Here is a 25639-nt window from a genome sequence, read left to right as displayed (position 1 = left end):
GTTTATGTTTGTTTCTTTATTCAGTATTTGAGTGTTTTCTATGGTTAGGTTATGTTTATTTGACTTGCAGTGTTCGTAAACGTGTGAAGGTGACTTTTTATATTCTTTGAATCTGGTTTCCATTTTTCTACTTGTTTCTCCAATATAGAAGTCGTGGCAGTTATCACATTGTATTTTATAAATAATGTTGGTGTGGTGTTTGTCAGTGTAGTTTTTACATAGCATAGACCTCAGTTTTGTGCCTGGTTTTTGAATAAATTTGGTATTAACTGGAATGTCATATTTTGTTACTAGTTTTTGCCAAACGTTGGTTATTTTTCTGTTGATGTTGGGAATATATGGTATGCAGCAGAATATGGTTTTGAAATTTTTTGATTTGTGAGATATATTTACTTTTGTTGGTTAATTTTGCTTTCTGTCTAGGTATGTATGTATAATGTTTTCTATGGTTTATGGAAGAAACTTATTGATGTTGATGAAGTATTGTTTTATTTTGTCTAATTCATCATTAATTTTATTTGGTGAGCATAGTTTTATGGCTGCATTTATTTGGTTTCTTAGTATGTTAAGTTTTTGTTTTGTTTCATGTGCTGAGTCCCAAGGAATGTATAGTCCAGTATGGGTGATTTTTTGGTGGATTTCTGTTTTAAGTTGTGTATCAGTTCTTGTAATTTTGAGATTAAGAAATGATATTTGATTGCTTTCTTCTTGTTCATATGTGAAGTTAATGTTGGGATGTATAGCGTTAATGTGATTGAAAAAATTAAGTGTGTGTTCTGTAGATGTGAATCCTGCAACCGTGTCATCTACATATCTGTACCAGTATAGTGTTTCAACTTGTGTCATAAAAATATTGGCTAGAACTGGTGATACTGGGTTGCCCATGCTTAGATCATTTGTTTGTACATAGTTGTGGTTGTTGAACATGAAGTTTGTCTTCATCGTGGTGAATTCTATGAGGGTTGCTAACAGCCCAGTGAACACCTTTGAAGTGTTAAATGCACAACTCCAAATGAACTTTCCAAATTTAAGTAAACATCTGTTTCAACAATTTTTAGTCAGAAGTATTTGAAATTGACATTTTTCATTTTCTAAATTTACCTAGTACAAATGAAAAACAATAAATGTAAAACAAAAGTTCAAAATTTACATTTTTGCAGTGTTCCGAGAAGTCTCACCTATACACATTTATCAAAAATATATCATCTCTTGAGAAATTTTTCTCAAGATTTTGTTTCTCATATTACTTTGCTTCTCTTACTCTGTTCCAACACTCAAATGACCTCACAGTATGTCATGTTAACAACCACTGAGCCTTAACTTTGAAAAAAAAAGTTTAAATACCATTGTATAGAGCAGATTATAAGTTATTGTACAGTGAATAAAATAATGAAAAGCTTAACCTATGGATCTGTGTAAAAGTAACATAGTAACCTACTGTAAAGAAATATAATGAAATATAGTGGAGCATTCATGATGACGAGAAAACACCTGAAGTAAAAATGTATCTCAGGACAGTTGGTATGGGTATCAACACTTTTACTAATAAAGCAGAAAACAATGTTTCAACCTTCTTAGGTCACCTTCAGGTCAACCTTTTGTTACAATCTAGTGGAGAGTTTAGAAGAATTAAAAACAAACCAAACATTTCAGAAGAAATTTTATAGTTTATTTAGACATTCTTTTCATTCTTGAAAATGTTTTTGTTTGAAACCCACAGAGAGTTTCTTGTATAAAAAAGACATCAGGCAAGCCTAGTTAGGTTTAAGGAATACGGTAGAACAAAGGAAAATATTGAGAACTCAAATGCTTACTTATTGAATATAATTGTTAAACTAATCATATTTAAACAATACCAGGGATGCCAACTATTTCAAATGACCGAGTGTAATGATTGTAGACAGAACCCTTTCACAGTTTTAGTCCTTTTAGATTTGCCAGAAACAAGACAATCTGGTAAACGAGGTCTCTTTTTTTACAACTTGTGAACGATCGCATTGGTGTTTCTATGCCGCTTAGAACACGAGAAATACCCATATACATGAGCGTTGATTGGCTGACAAACACTGATGACATAACTATGGATTCCCCCACGTACCCAGTATGGAGAAGCACCACACTCAAACTATTGGTAGACGTCGGAGATACAAATAGTTTTTTTATTATTTCAAGCACAAACATGATTATCGCAAGCAGCCATTTGGACTGTCTTTTATTTATTGTCAAAATTTATTTGTATCTCACTAGAAATTGTTTTCACCCCTTTCAAGCCCTGGGGGAAAAATTTATTACTTTATTGTATAGGCCTATATAATATATAATAATTTGGGAGTTGCAACAAGTCGTAATATTTGTCTGTATGAGCGTATAGTCATAATGTATACACTAAAATCATAATGGTTGGTATCTCTGCAAAACACATCAAATAACTTTAGATTCGTTGAAAAGGAAGTATATGTATTAGATATATTGTTACCTTGTCTGACCTGATATCTTAGATCAATGATAGATTTGCCACTCGTTTACTTATTATAACTAAAATTGGTGACAACTAAGATTTGCAAAATAAAGTATGAAAAAAGGCATATTAATGAGCATTAATCAAGTTGAAACTGACTGGATATAGGAAACAGAACTTTTTGATGAACATTAGAAAAGTTCAAAATTTTAAAAAAGAAGGAATATTTAATTTTTTTTTTCAAACTCTCACTGACAAAAAAAAACTCAAATTTCCCTACTACAAAAATGATAAAAATTCTTAAAATTATAATATCTGTTTAAGCCAAAACTAGATATAATTTGTATACATAGAAACTGCTGGTTTGGGTTGATGAAATTTTTATGTAGAGAAGCAAACAACATTTTGACATTCTTCAGTCATCGTCAGGTTTACAAAACAAATTTTAAAATTTTCTCAACTCAAACCATCCATTTTTACCTATATATTTTTCTCTACAAGTAGGTTTTCTTGTCATCACTAGATATAATTTGGTTAAGTATTTCCATTGTGAGAAGAAAAGCACCACCCCAGTCTCTAATTGGTTAATAAATTCATTAAAAGAGACATTGTCTTTTTTTCTCTCTAGTCATATGTCAATCACAATAATCTCTGAGATTAGGAATTTCACTGGAATTTCTCAAGAACTAATTATACAAATAGGCTATTAACAAGATCAGATGAAACTCATTTCTTATCTGTAAGAGATACAGGTTACCTACTACATGACACAAGTACTTTTCAATTACAATTTCTTACAACATAAAAACTGAAAAAGTTTAACACACAGAAAATCTGTGTAAATCTATAAAGACTTTAAACAAGTTCAAAAAGGTAACATGGTCGGTCAAATTGACCAAGCTAGTGTTAAGAGAGGTGACACAAGATGGCTTACCATTCAAAGATACTACTGTAACCTAAATTTTTGCACAAAATGCAACATTAGAGAAATTCCTCTAAAAGCAGAACAGGTAGTATAGCTAAAGATTAATAAAAGTAGTTACAACAAAGTCAATGTAATGGTCTTCTGAACCATGTGTTATGTGAAAATACATAAATGCAAATTAAACAAAAAATTCTACCTTAACACTGAAATAAAAATGTATAAAATGCATAACATACTTACATACCACATTATCACAAACAAAAGTGTTCAGTTCTTTGACATTAAGTGTTTATTATTTAAGACCTTGAAAACTGTTATCTTCTGTGCCACAGTAAGAGATGAAAAAAGTTGCTTTTTTTCAAAAATATTCTGATATCTCCATTAACACATAGATTGTTTCAATTCTCTAAATTCATAGATCATTACTGAGATCTTGATTTCAATCTATTCTTAGAAACTGGCAGACTATTTAATTACATCTTAAGTAATTTTTTTAATCCTACATTTTCTGTTCACTGGAGTTTACATTTGAAAACTGTTATTCTAATTCAACAGCAACATCAAATTGTATGAGAAAAAAATATCACACAAACTTAGTAAACTATACTTGTTAGGAAACATTTATTAGTGCACTTTCTACTTACTGTCTCCAAAAGGGCATTTTGCCATATTCTGAATAGCATCAGGTAGGCTTTATCTCGAGCAGCAAATGATGTAAAGAAGTGTTTCTCATTATCAGTGCATATCTGTACAGCATTTGGAATTACTCGGGCTGTTTTCTCTTTGGTCATACTTGTAATATCTCGACACTGAATCAGCAGCTAACAGATGTTAAGCTACTTTAAGTATGGTATGCTTCAAATTAATCAACAGTTTTTACAAATCAAAATTTTCAAATACATACACTATTAATATAGTATTAATGCTCTTGAATATAAACAGCTATATGTTTATAATAAACTATACTTCAGTGGCCTGACAAGAATACAAGTACTTAAACTGCCCAACAAATATGTATCATTTCATCAACCAAATGTCTTTACAAAGTTTAAGAGAATATTTTTCTCTATTCAATATCCTTATGATAAAACTGTAAATTCAAAACTTATCATGCCTATTAATAATGCTGAAAGGTTTATATTTACACTTACTGATCACATCATGTACATCTATTTACATCTAGTCAATTAAATTGTAAAGAGTATAAATGTTATAATGACTGTTACACCAGTTGGAAATCTTTGCTATAAATGATATTTTAGCAAAAAAAAGGGGAAAAATTCAGGCCACATTGTGAAAGATAAGTGATTTAAATGTTTGAAAGTTCAATTAGTTTAATTAAATGTTAAATACATATAATTAATTTATTAACAATTATACCTTATACACATTCAATTGTCTATAAAATAAAATTTTATGATATGGTAAAAATTCTTATGATGTACTTACAAAGGTTTCCCATCTAAAGATGTTCGCATAGAAACAAAAATAGTTCTCTGAAACATACAATCGTCCATGGACTAGAATATCTTTCTGTAAGGCACACGAATAGTCTGAAAAGGCATAAAAATGTTAGAAAAGTACAAGTCATTTTCAACAGTCTGTCCTATCTGGTCATAGTACCTAATAAATTATTTTAACTATAATAATTTTGTAGCTCACCAAACTAATAATGATGGAACACCACAATTTTTATGTGAAACACTATATCAATCAAACAAGATACAACAACTCATATGATGTACATGGAGAGTTAATATTAATTTCCAATCAAAGCAAGTCAAGTTACCTACTTGGAAAAAAACAACTAAAATTAACCTGGTAATGAGAATAGCTAATTAAACATATATATATATATATATATATATATTTTTTTTTTACAACAGTTGGGTATCACTTGCTGTTAACAGTATTTTCAATCATACACCCAAATGTCAGAGCTGGCAAAGCATAGTCTTACAATTTGTGCATTATATATAGCATATAAAATTAAAAGTTATTTTTAAGCATTGACAACACAATTTATCTGGTACAAGCACAGACATAGGGTACACACACACTACTGAATACAAACCTTTATCATTAAACAGATCTTTGAAATATAAGATGTAGATATAGATTATGTGAAATTTTACTGTCAAAAAAGGTTATTAGACACTGCATGAATTTAAATCTGGTTTAGTACATGCATGTGAATGCAAACATAAGAAAAGCACATGACTATAAATAAAAAATATAATTATGAATTAAAAATAAAGGCTAATGTCATGATAATACAAAAACCAAAAATCAAATTGTAGCAAGAAAAATATATGAATAAATCTGCAAAACCAATACAAAAATTTTCAATCTCATTTACACTAATTGATATGTCAACTGTTGAAAAAATGCAGAGAACGTAAGACAGGTAACAGTGTAAGCAGGAAATTAGGCACCTAAAAAATTACAACTGTTTCACAAGGTGTTCAACGAATATTCCACACATGTAAGTCTAATGATGTATGGCAATAGTTGGTTTCAACCTTCTCGTCTTAAACAATATGAGGCATTAGTTTTGTTACACTGTGTAGGGTAAATTCATGTAAACATTCTTGCACAAAATCACCACAGGAAACAGTATGTGATGCTATTTGATAACTATACGATTTCCTGAAATTATTTATCCAAAACTCTTACCTACAATAAGTCGCTCTGACTCTGGCAGGTCTCTGAAAAGACGTTTGAAGTCATCACTTCGTGACTTATATGTTGGATTCAGAACCTGGGAAATCATTTAAATTACTAACAAAACAAGCACACTTTCAAAGATATGGTGTGTTAAGTACACTTGTGACTCCTATGTATTCACACTATAATTAACAAAGTTTCTTGCATACTAATCTTAGTTTGAAACAAAAATAAAAGCCTCAATACAGTGTTACAGTAACAGTTTCTCCAGTTAACAAATTTGAATATGTATAGTTGTAGAGATGTCTGATTTAAAAAAAAAAAGATATTGCATTTTTTTTAATAGTTTTTTTGCATGTATTTACAATATATAATAGTAAAACCAAAAGCACCAAGAGATGCACAGCTTTGGAAATTAAAATCCTTTATTTATTTATTTATTCTCTGATAATATAAAAAGGGTACCAGGAATGTATGGTAAAGTAGCTTTGCAAATTCACATTTCTAACAATACAACTTTGCCAGAATATTGCAAACAGACTCATTTCAGCAATCGGTAATTATAATTAATATGTATCATTATAATCACTGAAATTGTTCAGTTTGCAATATTCTGTCAAGATGTATAATTAGTCCAACAATTAATATGCATAACACACATGTACATTCTTCTTACAAAGTTAAAATATACTCCAACACCCAAGTTACTGTTAAACCAAGAGTGAGATGCATGACATTAGGTATAAATGCTTTGCAAGATCATGTAAAATAGGGATAAGTCACAGAGAGGCATTTAGAAACAAACTAAAAAACTTTAAACTTATTCAAATTACAACTATATTAATCATTAACAAAACCTACATAATCTCTATAGGTGAATTTTTGAATGAACTTAGTCAAACGACTTTATTTGATTGTAAACAAAAAAAATTCCTTGAACCATATTTAGAATCAAATCTATGAAAGGAAATTACTTCAACTTTGTTTAGCAATATAAAACCAAATAAGGTTCGGGGAAACAATGGAATTTCTCCTTTGCAATCAATTTCAGAAAAACAAATACACATCCATGATTCGTTATTTTGACTCACTTAAGTTTCACCTTTCTACTTTAGGTTTTGATAAACAACTAAAATAAGAAGGACTAAACATCAAATTCAAACCATCCTTGTTTTTAATAAATAACTGATTCCACTTTGAAACTCGTCTAAAGTGCCAGCTGTGAGCAAAAGTATAAATCCAACATGTTAATACATACAACCATGTGTTTTGTACCATAGGATGTATACAGATTTGTTGGTTTATAATGATTTTGAGTAATGTGTACACAGAAAGTAAGAAAAGTAAACTGGAGCCTTCAAACTACAGTTTTGAGTGTCCAGTTTTCATCAACTATAAAACATCATCTCGTTTTTTTGTACATGCCTGCCCTTCTAATCCTTTTAGGTTTAAACATGGCATCTTTATTTTTCATACATGAATAGCTGAAGAAAATGCCTTTCAGTACAAGATAATATCTGGCCCTTGAAAATAATTTTAAATTTCACTACCTTAGTCATTCAAGAATTATAGACATGCAATGTTCTATTCTAAACTGCCTTACCAAATGTATTTCAGCAGTAAACTCCATTGAATTAGTCAATTTTACCCTTATCTAAACACCAAAGAGATATAGTTTTTAAATTATGCATTTTGAAAGTCTTTGAATTTAAATATAACTTAAATGCCCATTAACATCAACTAAATAATATCAAGTTAATCTCAATAATTGTTACAGTAACATGACAAAAGGTATACTAATCATGTTTTTGGTGGTTCCTTAACTTAACTTGTCTGTTTCACAAAACGAATCAAAAGCTTAACAAAATAATACATCCACCACTATTGGAAAAAAAGAAAAGAAAATCAGCAAATAAAAGGGAAAATAAATTCTAAGCCATATTGTAAAAAATAAATTATTTTGCTGCTTAAGAGTTCTTCCAAGAGTCAATAGTTACTCATTCAAATTACTGTTTACAGCTTGTTACACAGTGACCCCAGCAAAAAAAAATAATAATAATGAAATTGGCTAAAAACTATTAGAAGACTTCATAATTTACTAGCTACTTAATTCCATAAATCTGAAAGGCCTCAAAACATTTTTGGCACATTACAGGCTTTCTTAATGTAAAAACAGAAACAGAAAATATCCAAATTTTTTTGTGATTAACTTCCAAGTACATCAGCTAAGAAACTCCTTGCACATTGTACATTATTTATAGTGTTCTTTCTAGGTTCTACAGTTTTAAAGTACTCATATTACTTTATATTAGGGTAAAGTGGAAACTTTGCAGAATATTTCTCCCACACTGAAAATAATTTATAAGGATGAACAATTGTATTTATTTGATGGAATAGAACTATGTTAGTACTGTTTTTGGTAGTTGTTTTCATATTAAACAACAGTTTAGGAAAATGTTCACTTTCTCACAAAAGGTAAAATCCCACATTGGACTGGTTGAGGGTCAGAGAGAAGATTACTCCTCTTTATGGAAATGCCCAAAGGAGGACCAAAAGAGGTTTAATAATGAATTAAAAACAAAATCCCAGTGGGAGATTACACCATTTCTGAACTTAGTATATTCTGTGCCTTTGAGCAATGTGTCACCAAAATGTAAAGGGTAGGAACTTGGAGAAGTCTCAAGAAAATACAGAAATAATGGGACTCCTCACACAGTGAATTTAACCTCAACCAACTCCAACCCTGTATAAAGCATTTTTAATGCATTCTAGCACATAGTCCATAGGGCAGTAACATTTTTTTCCACATGTATTTCCTCTTTCATTCATGATTACTATTTAGAATATTTCCAAGGTGCTCACTGCAAATGATGCAAAGACTTTTACCTGCCAATTTCAGAAGCCAAAGAGCTCTAAACTACCTATCTTTTAAATAAGGCACATCACAGCTGTGAACTCCCACATTGTGATATCCCAACATACTGGCAAGTATATTTGTTCATGGTTTCACTGCTCATTAGCATGGGTTCTTTTAGATGGCATAATCAAGTAGAGGGTTCCTTAGCCACAATAGTCTTGCCACAGCTATGTACTGCCCAGAATAAAATACATAAACACATCACGTATCACTTACACACATACATGTACACATTGCTTGTTAGGCTATAGATGCTGTATACATTGTTCACCAGCAGAGCTAATACACATGTCCTCAAGCTTAACATTAATTGTACAGGTATTCACAGTTTCAACATTTTTTAACTGCACATGAATAATGAGTGTTTGTAAATTTGAGAAAGTCCATTCATGGTTTGTTACAAGTTCTTGCGAATGGAGATTAAGATTGATGGATGGTGTACCTCCACTGCAATGTGGGTCCTACTTTTACAGTAAGCTCAAAAACTGAGGGTACATCTTATAATACCACATTATAGTTTGCACCTGGGATCTCTTCAATTTTAATTTATTTTTGTTTTGGCTTGTTTTTTCAGTTACAACAAACTAACATAATTAGTCAGAGCTCTAGATTTGCAGTTTTTAACACAGTCCTTCCTTGTGATTTTGCTTACTTAACTTCATTAAAATGTATATATTACAACCAAAACAACTTACATTATACCAAGATGAAGACTTTTTCTTTTTATCACTCCCTTTACTTGATCGATCTGACTTTGCCACTTCTCTATTCTGGACCTCCGATTGTTTATAAAAAACAGTCCAATCAACAGACTTTCCTGATTCTGAAGATCGACTCACAGAATCCTGCCAGTTTGTGTTATCTGCAGAACTACCACCCGAGGGGACTGCAGTTGGAGATGCAATACATCTTCCAGAACTGCCAGCAAGCACTTTATCAACAGAGGTTTCTTGAGGACTACTGTGAACCTGCTCAGAATGTGTCAGTTTTGGACTGTATGTTCTGAAGAAGGAAACACATTTTCTTTACATAGGTAAACGTAAATAATTATTAACTTGTTTTTTTATCACAATTTATGGGTACAAAATTTACTTTCAACATCAGGTAAAATTTATTGCTTGGAATAGAAAACAAAAAATAGAAAATATTAAATAAAACTATTGAAGAAAAAAAAGAGGGAAGTTAACTTGAGGCTAAAAAAACAAAGAAAATGTAAAGAATTATATTTTAATATTGAATAAAAATAGAAACTGTATTTAGTAAGATAGATATGAATCATAAGGAAACATTGATTAGAAATACAGATATTACATATAACCTTCTTGCAATCGATACATCATACCAACAGGTACATAAACATGAGTAATAAAAGTATGTGTGCATGTGTGTACTTACAAGCATACAACTACATAGATGTAGAAGTTGCTGATTGCTAAAACACTCCAACATCCAAACAAGTCAACATATAATGTTTAATTTACTTTCCTCCACTTTTACCTCATTTTTATGACAACTTTATTTTGTGGATGGTTTTACCAAATATGTTTTGTCAAACATATAGTATTCATGTTAATAATTTCCTACATTGAAAATATATTTCTGATATATACAGTTTCTTGCAGTTAAAGCTATTCCTGAGTTCACTGCCCTCTAGTGCACAAATTTTTGCCCACTGCTAGCCTTGAAACTTTCCCCAAATTTATTGTATTTATCATGTGGTTTAACTACATTTAAGTATGCAACAGTACTCCACCAAAACAACTCCCTATTACAGCTGACTTTCTCTATGCACTTGAACCCAATCTTCACTTTCATATTTGACACAACAAACAACACTGGAAGCGAGGTGGACAAACAGAACTTGTGAGAGAAGGCAAATATCTGTAAAAAATATATTTTTAGTGTAGGAAAATATAACCTTCCAATATGATTACTTATGTCCTCTCACAGTTAATCCTAGAATCTCACATTGCTAAGGTAGAGAGACTTGTGTAAAATGAGCACCATTCAAAAACATCTGAAGCATACCTACCTACTGAATGAGCCCTCTCTACGGGGAGGAAACACACATGTGGAAAATCACATTTGAACCAGGTATACCCTTTGCCCATGCAGAGCCAACAGGTGTGGTGTCACAATTAAAGGATTGAACAAGGTAACAATTCCAAATCCCTAAGGAAAATGAATGTGTGTAGAGTGGCTAGGACACATTGGACTATAAACAGAAGATTAATTCCAGTCCAATCCAGTAGCAGTAAGAAAAATTTGGCTAATCCATTGTACAAAGAAGGTCCTCAACCATTCACCTCAAGTCTAGAAACCAAAAGGGAAGAGAAGCCTCCATTCCAAGAAACTAAAACATTGTGTGTGCAAATTCAGCACAACCTGCAGCAAAACCCGAGGAATATATATAGCTGTGTGATAAAAGGAAGTTGGAAATGCATCATGGAAGGTCACTTCTACTACAAAACTTATCAGCATCAAGGATGTAACATCCAGTCCATGGTAGAAGAAAGTTCCCAGGACATTCACATTAGAGGGCCTGTGAAGACTGGTCTAGCCCTAACCAAAACTAGTCACCAGGAGCCAACATCATGGTGGCAGTAGGATGTACAGTTCCACATCAAAAGGATGAACTGAAAATTCCAGTACAGACTGGCAGCATCTACAATAAAATATCAGACCTAGGACAGAATGATAGTCACATCTTCTACATTATAATACTCTCAGCATGATCCACCACCCCACTGGCTAGGGGTGGAGAAATGGTAAGAATTCCCATACTCCACTGGAAAAAAGAGAGGGAAGAAATGTGTTGGAGAGTCTGAAGAAATATATTACCAGAGAAATTGTAATGGTTGACCATGAAACCCAATTGTGAAAAGCAGACTGTTCTTGATTATGGCAATCTAAGAAATATTATAAGTGGACAACAATCTCTTTCTGCTTTACTCGTGTGAGTCCAATAGCGTATGGTCTAGTACAAAAATATTTATGACCCAACATACCATAAGGAAGAACATGCAAGCAGTCTTGTGGAATACTACATCTCCACAGTGAATGTGACAGATTTTACAGATCTCACAGTCCAGATGCTGGCTATCAATATATCTGAATGGGCACCTTTTGCCTCAAAGCAAGATCCATAATGGGAAATAGGATCCAGAGGGAAAGAAAAGAGAGTGACAACATTATGTAAATTAGCTAGAGAGAGAAGACAATACCAGACTAACCAGAAAACTGCCAGATGGTGCAAGTAGTTGAACCCAAAGGTGTGAGTAGTGGTCTACATACAAGCCTGGATAATCTCTTCTAAGGGACAACTGTCATGGATAAGAATAAAATAAGTTTCCAAAGAAAGATGGAATTATTAACATCACGTCAATGGCTTGAATAAAACCTATGAAAAAGCATATAAAACAACATAAAGTCCCAGTCAGGCATGAAAGCAGAACAAGTCAGTAAAGAAGGAAGGATAAGAAGAAAGTGGGGAGAAAAACTGGACAGCAACAGAAAAGGTAAAAGTAGGACATAAACCTACCCAAAAACCAGCATTAGGAGAAACAGACAATTCTTGGTTAGAACATGTGAAAAAGGCTGAAAGGTAGACCATGGAAGGAAGGCCCAGAGTGAGAGTGAGACAGGCAGACCTTACCAAGAAACCAAACACTTCAATCAACAGATGGACAAAGTTGAAGGATAGTAAGTATGTGACAAGAAAAAGGTTAAACAATCAGAAAGTCCAGAGCCACAGTAAAAGGACTGGACAAATCCCACACAAGAATAGGGACAGCTCTTTATGAAAAACATGGTCAAAGCAAGAGAGTGGGAATGAGGAAGAGAGAGTGATCAAACAAATTGATACACTAGAGGAAATCAGGGCTGTACTGACCAATGAAGTGTCACCTACAAGACCTAACAAAAAGTGTTGAACATTAAACCAAGGACACAAAGGAGGAGACAAGAAGTTAAATAGGTATTAAAAAAAAAGAAGATAATGCCAGTCTTGGTTTTAAGTACTAGCAAGCAGGGCTGAAGGATGAGGAACTAGAGACCAGAAGAGAGGAGGTTGGTGCTGAAAGTGGCAAAGATACTGATGAGAGACATGCCCAACACAAAGCAAACCCAACGGTGGAGATGTCACTCCATGATGAGAACTCTGTGTGCCCAAAAGAAGTAAAAAAAAACTATCAAGTTCAAAATTCCAAGCACACAATAAGCCATGGGATGAACTTGAATTGGAATAAGTCCAAAACAGCAGGTCCAATAAATGGAAGCAAAGATTCTTGGGGCAAGTATGGTCCTTATGACTGATATGAGAAACAATCACAAAACAATACATTTTATCCCTCATTGAAGAAGTGATTAACACTGAACCCAACCAAGATGAAAAGTGATGAACATACCTAGAAGTGCCAAACATAGAGCAGACATAAGAATACTTGGAAAGCTTTAGCAAACAGCCTGCTCAGAAGAATGCAAATATCAAAGTCTTCCCAAAAAGGAAAAGAAGCCAATGTACAAAGTAAAATGGAAACTCAGCCCAATTCAAAAGTGAGATGGGCAAATACCCTCACAACCTATGTACAGATATAAGGAGCAGGTAAAAAGCTAAAAGGAAGATGGAAAAACCCAGAACTGGAAGATGAGAGAATTAACCAATCCCAAAGTTATTGAATATGTCCAAAGGGCTTAATGCTTAACCACCAAAGTAAATCATGATATCAGTCATAAAATAACTGCAAAAATATATGCAGGTCTTAATGAAATTTCACAGACTGCCTATAAACTTTATAAACCTTTTATACAGGAAAAATGCAGGTTTTTAAAGAATTGTAACTAAAGATTTGTCAGTGAATTTTATTCACTTATTAAAGGAACTTGGTGAACACAAAGCAATGATTTATTGCTGGTGCCATTAATATTTTTATGTAATGAAGTAAGGTACATTTGAAACAAATGCACAGATATTTCATATATCATCATTTTTCATAAATTTTAAATTTCAGTTCAATTTTCTTAAAACATAAAACAATAAATAAGAAATATATAGAAAACACTGATCTCTAGTACATATGATGTTGCCCTCCAGCATGCCTGTAAGACTTAGAATGCCAGAAACCAGGTTTTGATACCTGTGGTAGACAGAGCACAAATAGCCCATTGTGCATGATTACAAACAAACAAAAAACAAACTTATAATGTTACGATTTTTTTTAACTCATGCGTTGTGTTTGTTAACCCTTTAGTAACTTTGAACACAGATGGGGGTAGGCAACTTTTGTAGATTTGATATACGTGTTTTGAAATATCACAACTTATAATTTACTAGACTGTTAAAAAAATATACCCAGTTTTCTAATTAAATTATATTTTAGTTTTAAAATTTTCATTTATTTTCAGACCATCGTGCTGATCACCACATTTCAGAAGGAACATGGGTAAATGCTGTGAAAAAGAGAGAACAGTCCTCTCTCTGAAGTACCTTAGAAATAACATGAAGGAGCAAGAGACAACACAAGAAGGAAGTTAAAGAAAAAAAGAGCAAGAGAGACCAAAGTGCAAAAACTGGGTGGAAGAATGGAAGATAGCTAGAAGATAAAATACACTCTGAGGACTTGGAATCAAGGAACAGAAATGAAAACTGCTTTAAGATTAGGCAACTTAGCCCAGTAGACTATGAGGACAAGGCACATTTAGCACAGGTGTCTTGATGAATGAGAAACGAACCTGCACGGACCTCAATGTCAAGTGAAGAATAGAAAACAAAGTAGTTTGAAGTATGGATTTCATGTAAGAAAACAGAAAGAAGCAGAAAACAAAGTGAAAAAAGAAAGAAAACAGCATTCCTGCAAAATCATGTCAAGGAAAAGACTTGAAGATTGACAATTTTCCACCACAGACATTCCCATCCATAGAGCAAAGCATGTTGGTGAATCATACACCTAAATTATCATCCTTATTATGTTTACTCTGGGGAGAAGGAACATTAACCAAGTGGATGTAGGAGAAGGCTAAGTGTGCACAAAGGAACTCACAGTCTGTGGAAGAATGGCTGCTATGTCCATCACAAACAACAAGCCCCCCCCCCAGTCACCATCATAGACACTGATCCTGTGCTAAGAACAAAGTTGCTAACATGAGACAAAACTGAAATCACTGTTGCTGATGAATTCCCACTCAAATATTTCTGCAGTAATAAAAGAAACCAGTTAAATATGAATAAATTTTAAATTTTGTAGTAAACTATTACAAATCTTATGTACTTAAATCAATAAGTTTAAAAACATGTCTCTTTTAGACAATTCTCAGGAAAACAATAAAGTTATTTCAAGCACAAGTGTTTAAGGAGTGGTGCTGTGCAAAGAGTCCATGCATCTCTACTAGTGCAGTTCACATTAAATACACATTTTTTATGCGGGAGTTAGCTTGAGGCAAATAGCATGCAAACCTCAGAAGCAAATGCTATTCTGTATGCAGAAATGAATTGTTATCTCAGAGTATATACATATATGTATAAGCAGTAGTTTTTATTTTAATAAAGTGTAACAAAACTGTAATATAAGAACTGACATTTAAAAATAATAGCTTCCTTTCCTGATATTACCTGACATCTGGGGAAGACCTGGTGCTTTGAAGCTGTGTCTGAGAACAACATGAAGATGTCTCAAATTCAGAATAGTATTCTTCAGTTTGTTTCCTGATATTAGAGGGAAAAAAACATTTTTACCTTTCCTTTATAGAATATTAGTCCTCCACATCTGTAAGTACTGAAGACTATAATAGGTTTCCAATGCTATAAAACTAAAAACATTTGTATACACTTTAAACATCCTATTTTCTGCTTTGTCAAATAGTTCTTTTGGTGATTTTTCATGACTGTAACACTTAAGTTCCAAATAAGGGTCAAATATTGTAAGGAATCACATATTTAGTTATTTAATATAGTTTTATTGGAATTTCAAATTGTTGTCTTTGCTGACAGTACAAGATATCCATCTCTAATTGTTATCCAAGAAACTAAAAACAATATGACATGTTCCTTCTAATGTATTACTGTCAAGCATATGTTACATAATGCTTGACAAATCCTGTTGTTTATTTTGATCCTCTAATAATTTCTATCACCAATCCAACAGTTTCACACAACTATTTCTGTATATTTAAAATAATAATCATATATAGGCCCACTATATTTTAATTTAAAACTGATAAATATGAAACCAATGTATCAGAGTGTGATAATGAAAATAATATCCCAACACCTTTAATAACAGTATTCATAGCAGAATATACACAGGTGAGTTACGGTTTGGCTGTAAAATATATTTCCCACAAAGTTAAAATATAAATATTATAAAATATAAGCCACGTAAATTTTTAAACGCTATAATCAAACATATTTAAATGTGATTAAATTCAATGAAACTGAAAGAAGAAATAAAAACAAGTAATTAAAAGCGAAAAAACAACAACAAAACTAACCAGTGACGTTGCAATCGAATAGGTACAGGCCTGTTAGTATTACCACTAGCACCGGTTAATTCCATATTTTCAGAAAAATTACTTGCAGATATTGAAGACATTGTCTTTTCACTACGATCTACGCAATTTTTTTTAATAAAACCTCAAAATTCTGTGCATCATAGTAATATTTTAGAAGCTGAAAACATTTATTCAAATTCCACTCAAGTTTTAATATTTATTCTATTATCTATGCCTTGTTTTAATTTCAAGATTTACTGAAAAATACACAATTGCATCTCACCAAGAATAGCGACATCTCTTAGATTAATATTGAATTTAACTTTTTCTTTCGTAAAGCATGTATAAGTGGCAATATAAAAATATTATGAAATTAAAATAATAACTTTTCAGAAAGAAATCTAATTAATAAGTTAATTGAGATTAGATTTTGGCTTATTTTTTATAACTGATTTTCACGTGTTAAATATTGTATATGTAGTAAGCAATCCAAAAGTGCTTTTATTCGTAACAATAATCAATAAAATTGCATTGCCCAGACACATGAATCCCACTTCGAATAACGCTATTTATTTTCTCTTTTCAAGCAATTACCACAATCATAGAAGCTAAAGCCCAGGAGAGAGGACTGTAAAAATAAAATTGTTGGCTCCCTGCCACCATTCAACAGATAAGTTCGGTACTAATCTACGAAATATAACTTACTTGTTTAGAAATACAAATTTTCATATTTACCTGCCTTTACATAATCATTAAAGTTTCAAAACTTACAATTTAATTGCCTTTGATAAAAATTAACAGTTAGGTTTTGAAAATTCAAACTCCTGGCAAGATTTATTTCGATAAAAAGCGTGATTGAGCTTGTCAGACACCACTGAAACATGCAGACTAGCTCATCGGCATCATCAACATGATGGGATGTTGGACCTAATGATCGAAACCTCACTGGCAGCTGGCAACATCTGGAGGCCTACCCCACTATAACTCTTCTGGAAAACGATCGACTGTCAAGAAAAGTTTTTGATGTTGTTGTTTTGAAGATACAGTGAACTTGTTGAAAGTTTAAAAATATCCTTCGGCTTTAGTGCATTGAAATATCATACCCTTCAAGAGGACATTTCATAAGTGGGTCTCATTTCTTCTTTGACAATGCTATCTCAACCTTTGTTGGGATCAGCACAAATGCATGGTCAGAAGCTCTCCTTCACTTGAATGAATGAGTTTTGTTAATGCTACTTTCGCTATGACTGCTACATCTAGCCTAGTACAAATTATCTAGTTCTAGTGGTTTTCATAGAAATGAGATAATTCTATTTAATAGGTTTGGAATTCCAATAATCTTATATCAGCTCCTATCATATAAACACCTTAATTAATGGTCATTTAAAAGAGGGTCACAAAAAGTGTGAAATCATATCTCTTGGATTGAGGAATCTTCATCAGGATTTTATGGATAGTTGTTTCAAGTAATGTTGTTAACTTTATTTTATTTTCAGTTGCTAGGAAACCTTTAAACGATATAAAAGTAGACATGTAAACATTAACAGTAATAGCATTTGCACAATTAATTTTTTTTTACATCAAAGTAATTCAGAGTGTTCAGTTGACACTATCCTTTTCAAAATCAAGTTCTGTCCGTTTCCAGGTGTTATGTAAAAATTACGAAATTTATAACACATATAAGCAATAAAGCTTTAACTAATAACAACTTGACCGTAATGGAACGTAACTAAAACATCATAGCTTGTTAATAATTACATCAGTACATTTATTGTTTAGTAGTTCTTAGAAACCTTTGTATGATCAGAATACGTACGTTTGAATATAGGCTGGATTTCCGCATTAAGTAGACAAATGTTTCGTTTTTATCGCAAACACCAGATGACGCCAGCACCAACCTGTGAACAAGCACTTTTTTTCTTTTTTTTTTTTGCCGTTAAGAAGAGTCGCGTTACCCTTGGTGAAAACTCAAAGTTACACAGTGCGAAGATGTGTGCCTACGTGTAGGTTGTTATTTTAAAAATGTATTACACTTGAATTGATTTATTTGAATAATGCACTTGATTTCATTATTTTGGATATTTCATGTTTTCGGAGTTTTAAGTAAGTAACTTTTTGAATGTTATTGTAATTTTTTGATATTTGTCGTAACGAATTCTAGTTCACACACACGAGTTAATTCAGATACTGACCCGTTGTTCGTTATTGTTGTAGCTCAACTTGTACTGCTTGTGAAAGATACAGTTTCATCATAGCCTAGTTTGAGAGTAAAATTTTTTGCATTGTATTAAACAAAACCACAATATTTTCTATCTTATTCATGCTTTCGAATTTAATGAATGTAAAAAAAAACGTTATCTTATTCACCTTTTGTGTTAATGTAAAATACAAACAGAATCAAGTCAGTTAAGGCCATGAGAATGTGATTATTTAATATTTTATATACGACATTTTTGAAACTAATAAAAACAGTAAACAGTAAAACACTATCTGTGTTTGTTTACTCCATCATTATCACTTTCTTACTTAATTAAGTTACATATTGCGTATACACTTCATTAAATTCCCAACAACTCTCGAACATTTGAACCACCAATGTAATGAAGCTTTTCTTCTTTAGGACTTTCATTAGTTAAACTTTATTATACCAGAAATAATTCTAATGGCTTTTCTCTACAACATTTATGTTTCCCTTCTAAACAGTATATTCATGCAATGAAGAGGAGAGAAACATAAGTGTATACAGCTTTTTTTTAAAATAATTAAATAATAACATTATTAATTTAATTTTAAAATTATATATATTAAAATAACCAAAAATCATATCATTTCTTTTTACTGCAGCTAGAGACTCCACCTTAGGCTTAAAAACTGACGCCTTTATCAATAATAACATTCCTTCTGTCATGCATTTTGGTTTTTTTAAATTTCCACATTCCTTGTATTTTGCTTTCTACTTGCCAGTGCAGGAGCTAAGTCTTTGTACTCTAAAACTTTCTGAATCACATATATTTACAGTTTCAGCGTTATCTGCATAACAAGTATATACATATTTCTTTGGCTAAACTCCAGGTTTTATGTAACCCTGAATGTTGTTATTTTCTCAAATGTTAAACTGCTCAGTGGGTTATCTGCACTTGTCCACTTCGGAAAATTGGCTCACAGGAATAATAATGCAGAGAATTATGAATTATAATTTGGCTTGCATATTTTAGTGTAGCTATGAAAAGGTCAGTATGCTGAAAAATTAAGTATAGAACTGATCAAAACCAGCTTTAATAAGTTTAAAATACGAATATTTAAGTTTTCAGATGATTTTAGTGATGTAGTGTAGCACAGTCTCAAATTGTGTCTGTTACTCAAGAAATCATTGACATAAAAGTATGAACAACATAAAGTGAAACTCATCAAAAGGAATACAAACTGACATTTATTCACACTCTGTGTTTAAGACTACCAAGTTAACTTCTGCAAAGTTTTTTCACCGATACTATAAATACCTAACTTTTATTAAAGTAACATTGTGTGCTGCACGTTATAAAACGTGTTATAAAACAGCTTTATTAAATACCATTGCCAGGGTTCTCAACTTCACGTTCTCATTAAGAAAATGTGATAACGAGTCTTGTTATATGGAAAGAGTTCGTTAATTCAAATACGCCCCAGTCTAGTTTTACATTAACTGTTAAGCGTCGTTGATTAAACAGCTTGAAAAGCCTCGCAGGTCACTGATTTCTCACCATCGCAGGTCACTGATTACAGCGCTTAAACAACAGGTGGTTTGAATTTCAGGATGCGCCATGACACTTACAAGGTGGCTTGACGTGAAGTCAGTTCCTTGTAGAAAAAGAAACATTCCTGCAGATTAATATGGACGTATAAGGATCCACAACTCTTAGAAGACCGAACTGCATAAAATAAGATTGTTATGTTGGTGGTACAATTAAAATAAAAAAAAAATATATCTATAGGAGAGAACGTGAAGAACTAGGACACCTGTCCTAATTCTCTGGTTTATTGACCAATTGAAAAAAATATATGATTTTGCGAGCCTCTAGGCCGTCTGTTTCATAAGAAAAAATGCGACAGTCACATGTTCGAGGTAAGTGTTGCAATCAAACCAATATTATTTTCCTATTAAAAGTTAATTTTAAGCAGGTATATTTTGTCTTATGACTAAGATAACTGTTGTTATCTTTTAACAAAGCTAGGTACATATCAAGTGGCGATTAAACCTGAATCTTTTGTGAATTATTTGCTAGTAAAAAATACTGCTAAACCTTTTATGAGAGCTTAGAGTTGAAGGAAACCTTGTCCTAGTTCTCCCTAGTGCAACTATTGTTTTACAAAAGCTTGAAAATACCAAGCGTGACAAAACTTTAAATGTATTTATCCATTTGCTTTGTTTAGGTAAAATTAAGCTGTTGCTCAATAAACTCCTTTACTGTGCCGTGTCTTATGCCAAACCTAATGGGATAATTACGTGAATTATGTTCCATTCAGAAAGTATACCTTTACAAATAAACAGAAATTTCTATATGAATACACGAACTTGGATGTAGAGTACTCATATTTCATAAAATATTTTATGTTAATATCCCATTTCTCTCCAAGCAATGTCCCTTGTCTACTTGCTCTTCCTTATATATAAAAACAAAATGTGTGTGTTTGTTTGCATCTTAACTTCTCCGAGCCTATAGTGCCAGTCTGAACCAAAATGTGTACGTAAACTATGTGGAATATCCTGAAGGGGTCATATTGAACTTAACCCTGTTAAAAAAAAAACAATGTGTGAGTTATTTAGTTGTTTGAAGGAAATATTTTGCACTTTCCTAACTGGAGCGTTCATAGATGTTAAGTTCTTGAAAAGATTGGGAAATTAATAATTATAATTTTAGCGATTCTTAGTATTTGTTAACCGACTAACTTGGCGAATGTTTGATGGATGCAGAGGTAGTGAGAAGACCAAGGTCAATGGCTTCGGTAAAGAGGACGACGTTGATGACGGGTAGCAAGTCGATAGCGTTCAAACAAAGTATGTCACATCGGACGCCATCTTAACAGGGTCACCTGGTGACTGGGATCTATAGATCCAATGCTATGACTTTAATAATAGAATCCAAACGTGACAGGAAATTTGATGTGGGTGGGCGGAAGATTTCCGAGAAAACCCACTTTCACAGGACATGTTAAAACCTATGATCTTTTTATTTTATAAAGCCTGTTGGTTAATTACTTCCAGCCTATTGAGTTAATCTTAAACAAGCTTGTAAGGTTGATGCTTTAAACAGTGTTGAATACATTAATGGGATTCAAAGTGAACTTGCGAAAGCTGCTGGACTACTGTTCATGGTTAGTGAGATATAGGGTATTCAAGGCTAGGATTACCTCAAAATCTTGTATTTTGGTATATGGAAATCAAACTGTAAATTTTGTTTGTGAAGAAACTGTTATAATTTTGAAATTTTTACGTAGTTTATATTTATTATTTTTAATTGTATAATTCTCGTTAAACTACTACTGTTTTACTTGAGTTTAAACATTCTCCGTCAGTTGACGAAGCTTGTAATGTATATATGATTATATAACGTGTGAATATACACACTTCCCTAAATATATACTTCCTACCACGTTTCACGAGCTCACAGATACACTTACTACTCGTGCATCTTTCAAAACTATTAAACAGGAAAAAATAAGCTAACAAAAACCTTTGTTGATATCCTTTCTTGTTCGTTTGTTTGATTGTTGTTATAAGTACAAAGCTACTCGCTGCGTTATCTGTGCTGTTCCATCACGGGTATCGAAACCTGACTTCAGCGTTATACCCCTTCAGACTTAATGCTGAGCCACTAGGGATTTTTTCTATAAATAAAACAGCTTCAATTGGTAAACTAGTGTTCTTTTGTCATGCTGTGAAATTATTTGTTTGTTTCAAAATTTTCACTCATGCCACACAGGGCTGTCTTCACTCGTGGGTTTGCTCTAGGTTTGATCAAACTGTAGGATTTGACTGTCACTTTATAGCACAACCATGGCCTCGTGGGTTTACGCTCCTGGCACGTTAACCATCAGTCATACATGAAACATAGGGCAGTTATATTCAGAAGTCACCAAGTGTTTATCTAGTTGTAGTTTGTAACCAATTGCCAACTCCCATTGTTTCGGTATCCGTTTACCACCAAGACTAGATAATACTAACAACCTTTCAACCTTCTTTGTTCACTGTTTGGCCTGGCATGGCCAAGCGTGTTAAGGCGTGCGACTCGTAATCTGAGGGTCGCGGGTTCGCATCTCGGTCGCGCCAAACATGCTCGCCCCTTCAGCCGTGGGGGGCGTTATAATGTGACGGTCAATCCCACTATTCGTTGGTAAAAGAGTAGCCCAAGAGTTGGCTGTGGGTGGTGATGACTAGCTGCCTTCCCTCTAGTCTTACACTGCTAAATTAGGGACGGCTAGCACAGATAGCCCTCGAGTAGCTTTGTGCGAAATTCCAAAACAAACAAATTGTTCACTGTTGAAGAACGGTTAAAAAATACCTTTATGGTCTGTTTCATCCAGTTATCGAATATCTTATTTTTACGGTAAATGTATTTGTAAATCAAGATATGCATGTATGTAATTTGAAGGGATGGTCATAATTTTGTCAAAAACTTGTTTTCAAAGCAGTCGATTATTCTGGAAAAACTTGTTATAATGTATAAGCCAGCAGTGTTCCGTCACAATGTTGCAGTATCCTTTACTTCATCGATCTAGAACTGAACATAGCCCAGTGATTAATTAGACTGTGGGATTACGAATCTGGTTTCAAAAAAAATAAAAACAAAACATTTCTATCAGCCTTCCCGTGGTACAGCGGTATGTCTGCGGATTCATACCGCTAAATATCTGATTTTGATACCCGTGATAGGCAGAGTACAGATAGCCCATTGTGTAGATTTGTGCTTATTTCTAAACAAAGCAAAAACTTTGAGTCGTAGAAACTATAAGAATGCCGGCCAATCAATAACAGAGTTGACGGTGTGATCTCTTTATTAGCTTCCTTTTCTGCAGTCTGCCCAAATTCAGGGACAATAAACGCACATGGTCCTTTAGTAGCTTTAATAACTGGTCTTTAAAAGGTTAAAACAAATATTCTGTGACGTCTTATTATATATATATTTTTGTTGTTGTTGTTGCCTTTAAAAGTATGCTCAACGTTTTGTCAAAAAATCAACGTCTAATCTGTCTGGTTGAGTTTAAAATATTAATGATAATTGGTTACAGCTATTTTTTTTATCTGATTCAATTTCAAGTGAATGATTTTAGTTCAGCAATTTTATAACGCGTTTTTTACTGGGGCATTATCAGGTAAACCTCAAACTAATAAATGAACTCGGAAATAAGATTTATCAATATTCATGTTAAAATTAAAATTAATGTCGCTTCTATATCGCGTATTTTATTAATATTAACCATTGACCATGGGCCCGGCATGGCCAAGTGGTTAAGGCACTCGACTTGTAATCCGAGGATCCTGGGTTCGAATTCCCGTAACACCAAACATGCTCGCCCTTTCAGCCGTGGGAGCGTTATGATGTGCGGTCAATCCCACTATTCCTTGGTAAAAGAGTAGCCCAAAAATTGGCGGTGGGTGGTGATGACTAGCTACCTTCACTCTAGTCTTACATTGCTAGGGACGGCTAGCGCAGATAGCCCTCGTGTAGCTTTGCGCGAACTTAAAAAACAAGCAAAATATTGTCTGTAAACGAAAAAAAATCCTTTTCGGATTTTCCGTTGCCCAAACTATTTCATTCCATAATGGGTTTTTCTACCCCCTTACGGTAAATCCAAGAAGAATGAGTCACATTCGCATACTATCGATTCATTATATTACTCTGTATTTTTCGTTTTGGCTAAGACGTGTTTGATGGACTCCACCAAATGTAACAAAGCCACACCTATATTAATATTTAATTATACGTTTAATAACGCGTACTGATCCGATTCTATCGCTTTCATGCCAGTTTGTTACAACAAATAAATGCCATTATTAAAACGTAATTTTGTTTTACTCCACAAGTTGAAAACTGTATTTCAAAGGAAATTCATTTACAGTTAAATTTATAAATGAAAATTTTACAAAAAAAGAAAAAGGTAAGATCCTAAATTAGAAAGAGCTAGTCTTACCGGACACCATTATTTACAATATTACAAACTGCTAATTCAAAAATGAGGCCGTCACACCAAATATGTTCGCTGTTTCAGCCGTAGGGGCGTTACAATGTTCAATCAATCCAGCTATTCGTTAGTAAAAGAGTAGCTCAAGAGTTGGAGGTTGGCGGTGATGACTAGCTGCTTTCCCTCCAGTCTTACGCTGCTAAATTAGGGACGGTTTGTTTGTTTTGTATTTCACGCAAAGCTACTCAAGGGCTATCCAAGTCCACGACGAACAAATTTGAGTTAATATTGTTGCGCTTTGCTCAAGCTAACAACGTCTTTCTTGACTAGCTTCACACCAGTTAGATCACTTTTTATCGAAGAAGATATTTAATATTTTCATAGAAAAAATAACGTCCGAAGTAATTTACTGAAGTTTAACTTTGTAATGTTCAAAATCTATAACGTTTCTGGGCAAATTTTGTTGTTTCCCGATTAATAGACGTTAATTACAATTATAGCTTTCAAGGCTTAAAGTGTACTGACTAACTGTCCAAATATATTCTACTTCCATCTCTCCGCTAGCCGCTTTTTATAGGAATCAGACGAGACAAGAACATTCACCAAAGCTTGCAATAATACTGTCAACCATTAATATTACATAACATCCAATAAGTTGTTGATTCTTACGCACACGAACATTCTACAAACTTCGAGAACAGGTGGAATTTGCGCAATACACAGTCAAGAATACGTCACATGTGAAAAGAAAACTATACAGATACAAACATAGGCACTAAAATAAATGTACAACGTTAAATCTGTTACAAGTTGAAATAATCGTCCACGATATTTTAAAGTCGCCTGCTACTCAGAAAGGATATACAGAGACGCCACCAAAACATACACTATTAAAAGATGCAAGTTTTGTTTACATTCACTTTTGATACTATTACTGAGTGTCAAGATAGAAGTTTATTAAATATCACTTCACTTAATGGATTGGACAAGGAACTTGGGTTTATTTTTATGGTTTTGGACAAGTCTA

The 25639-nt window shown here is 32.9% G+C and overlaps 2 protein-coding genes across 6 annotated transcripts in view; one reads left to right on the top strand and one right to left on the bottom strand.

Annotated features, from left to right (window-relative positions):
• LOC143233193 (protein Aster-B-like) overlaps positions 1-16737 on the bottom strand; it is a 49339-nt gene extending 32602 nt beyond the window's left edge. The window contains exons 1-6 of the mRNA XM_076469164.1: positions 16453-16737; positions 15575-15667; positions 9663-9969; positions 6060-6144; positions 4833-4936; positions 4028-4204 (exon numbers count right to left, since the gene is read on the bottom strand). Coding sequence (XP_076325279.1) covers positions 4028-4204; positions 4833-4936; positions 6060-6144; positions 9663-9969; positions 15575-15667; positions 16453-16553 — 867 coding nt within the window. The 5' untranslated portion in view covers positions 16554-16737. The remainder of the gene's footprint in view (positions 1-4027; positions 4205-4832; positions 4937-6059; positions 6145-9662; positions 9970-15574; positions 15668-16452) is intronic.
• A 1662-nt stretch (positions 16738-18399) lies between these two features.
• The window catches only part of LOC143233192 (kin of IRRE-like protein 3), a 72626-nt gene continuing 65386 nt past the window's right edge, over positions 18400-25639 (top strand). For 2 of the 5 annotated variants that reach the window (XM_076469160.1, XM_076469161.1), the window contains exon 1: positions 18420-18555. Coding sequence is in view for 2 of the 5 variants with exons in the window: in XM_076469159.1 (XP_076325274.1) it covers positions 18507-18555 (49 nt within the window). In the remaining 3 variants the exon portion in view is untranslated. Of the gene's footprint in view, positions 18556-20517; positions 20555-25639 lie in introns of those variants that run through there. The other 3 variants (XM_076469159.1, XM_076469163.1, XM_076469162.1) reach the window with 3 other exon arrangements.

Source organism: Tachypleus tridentatus, chromosome 12 (assembly GCF_004210375.1).
Source record: "Tachypleus tridentatus isolate NWPU-2018 chromosome 12, ASM421037v1, whole genome shotgun sequence".
NCBI lineage: Eukaryota > Metazoa > Arthropoda > Merostomata > Xiphosura > Limulidae > Tachypleus > Tachypleus tridentatus.
This window is presented reverse-complemented; position numbering and strand designations above follow the sequence as displayed.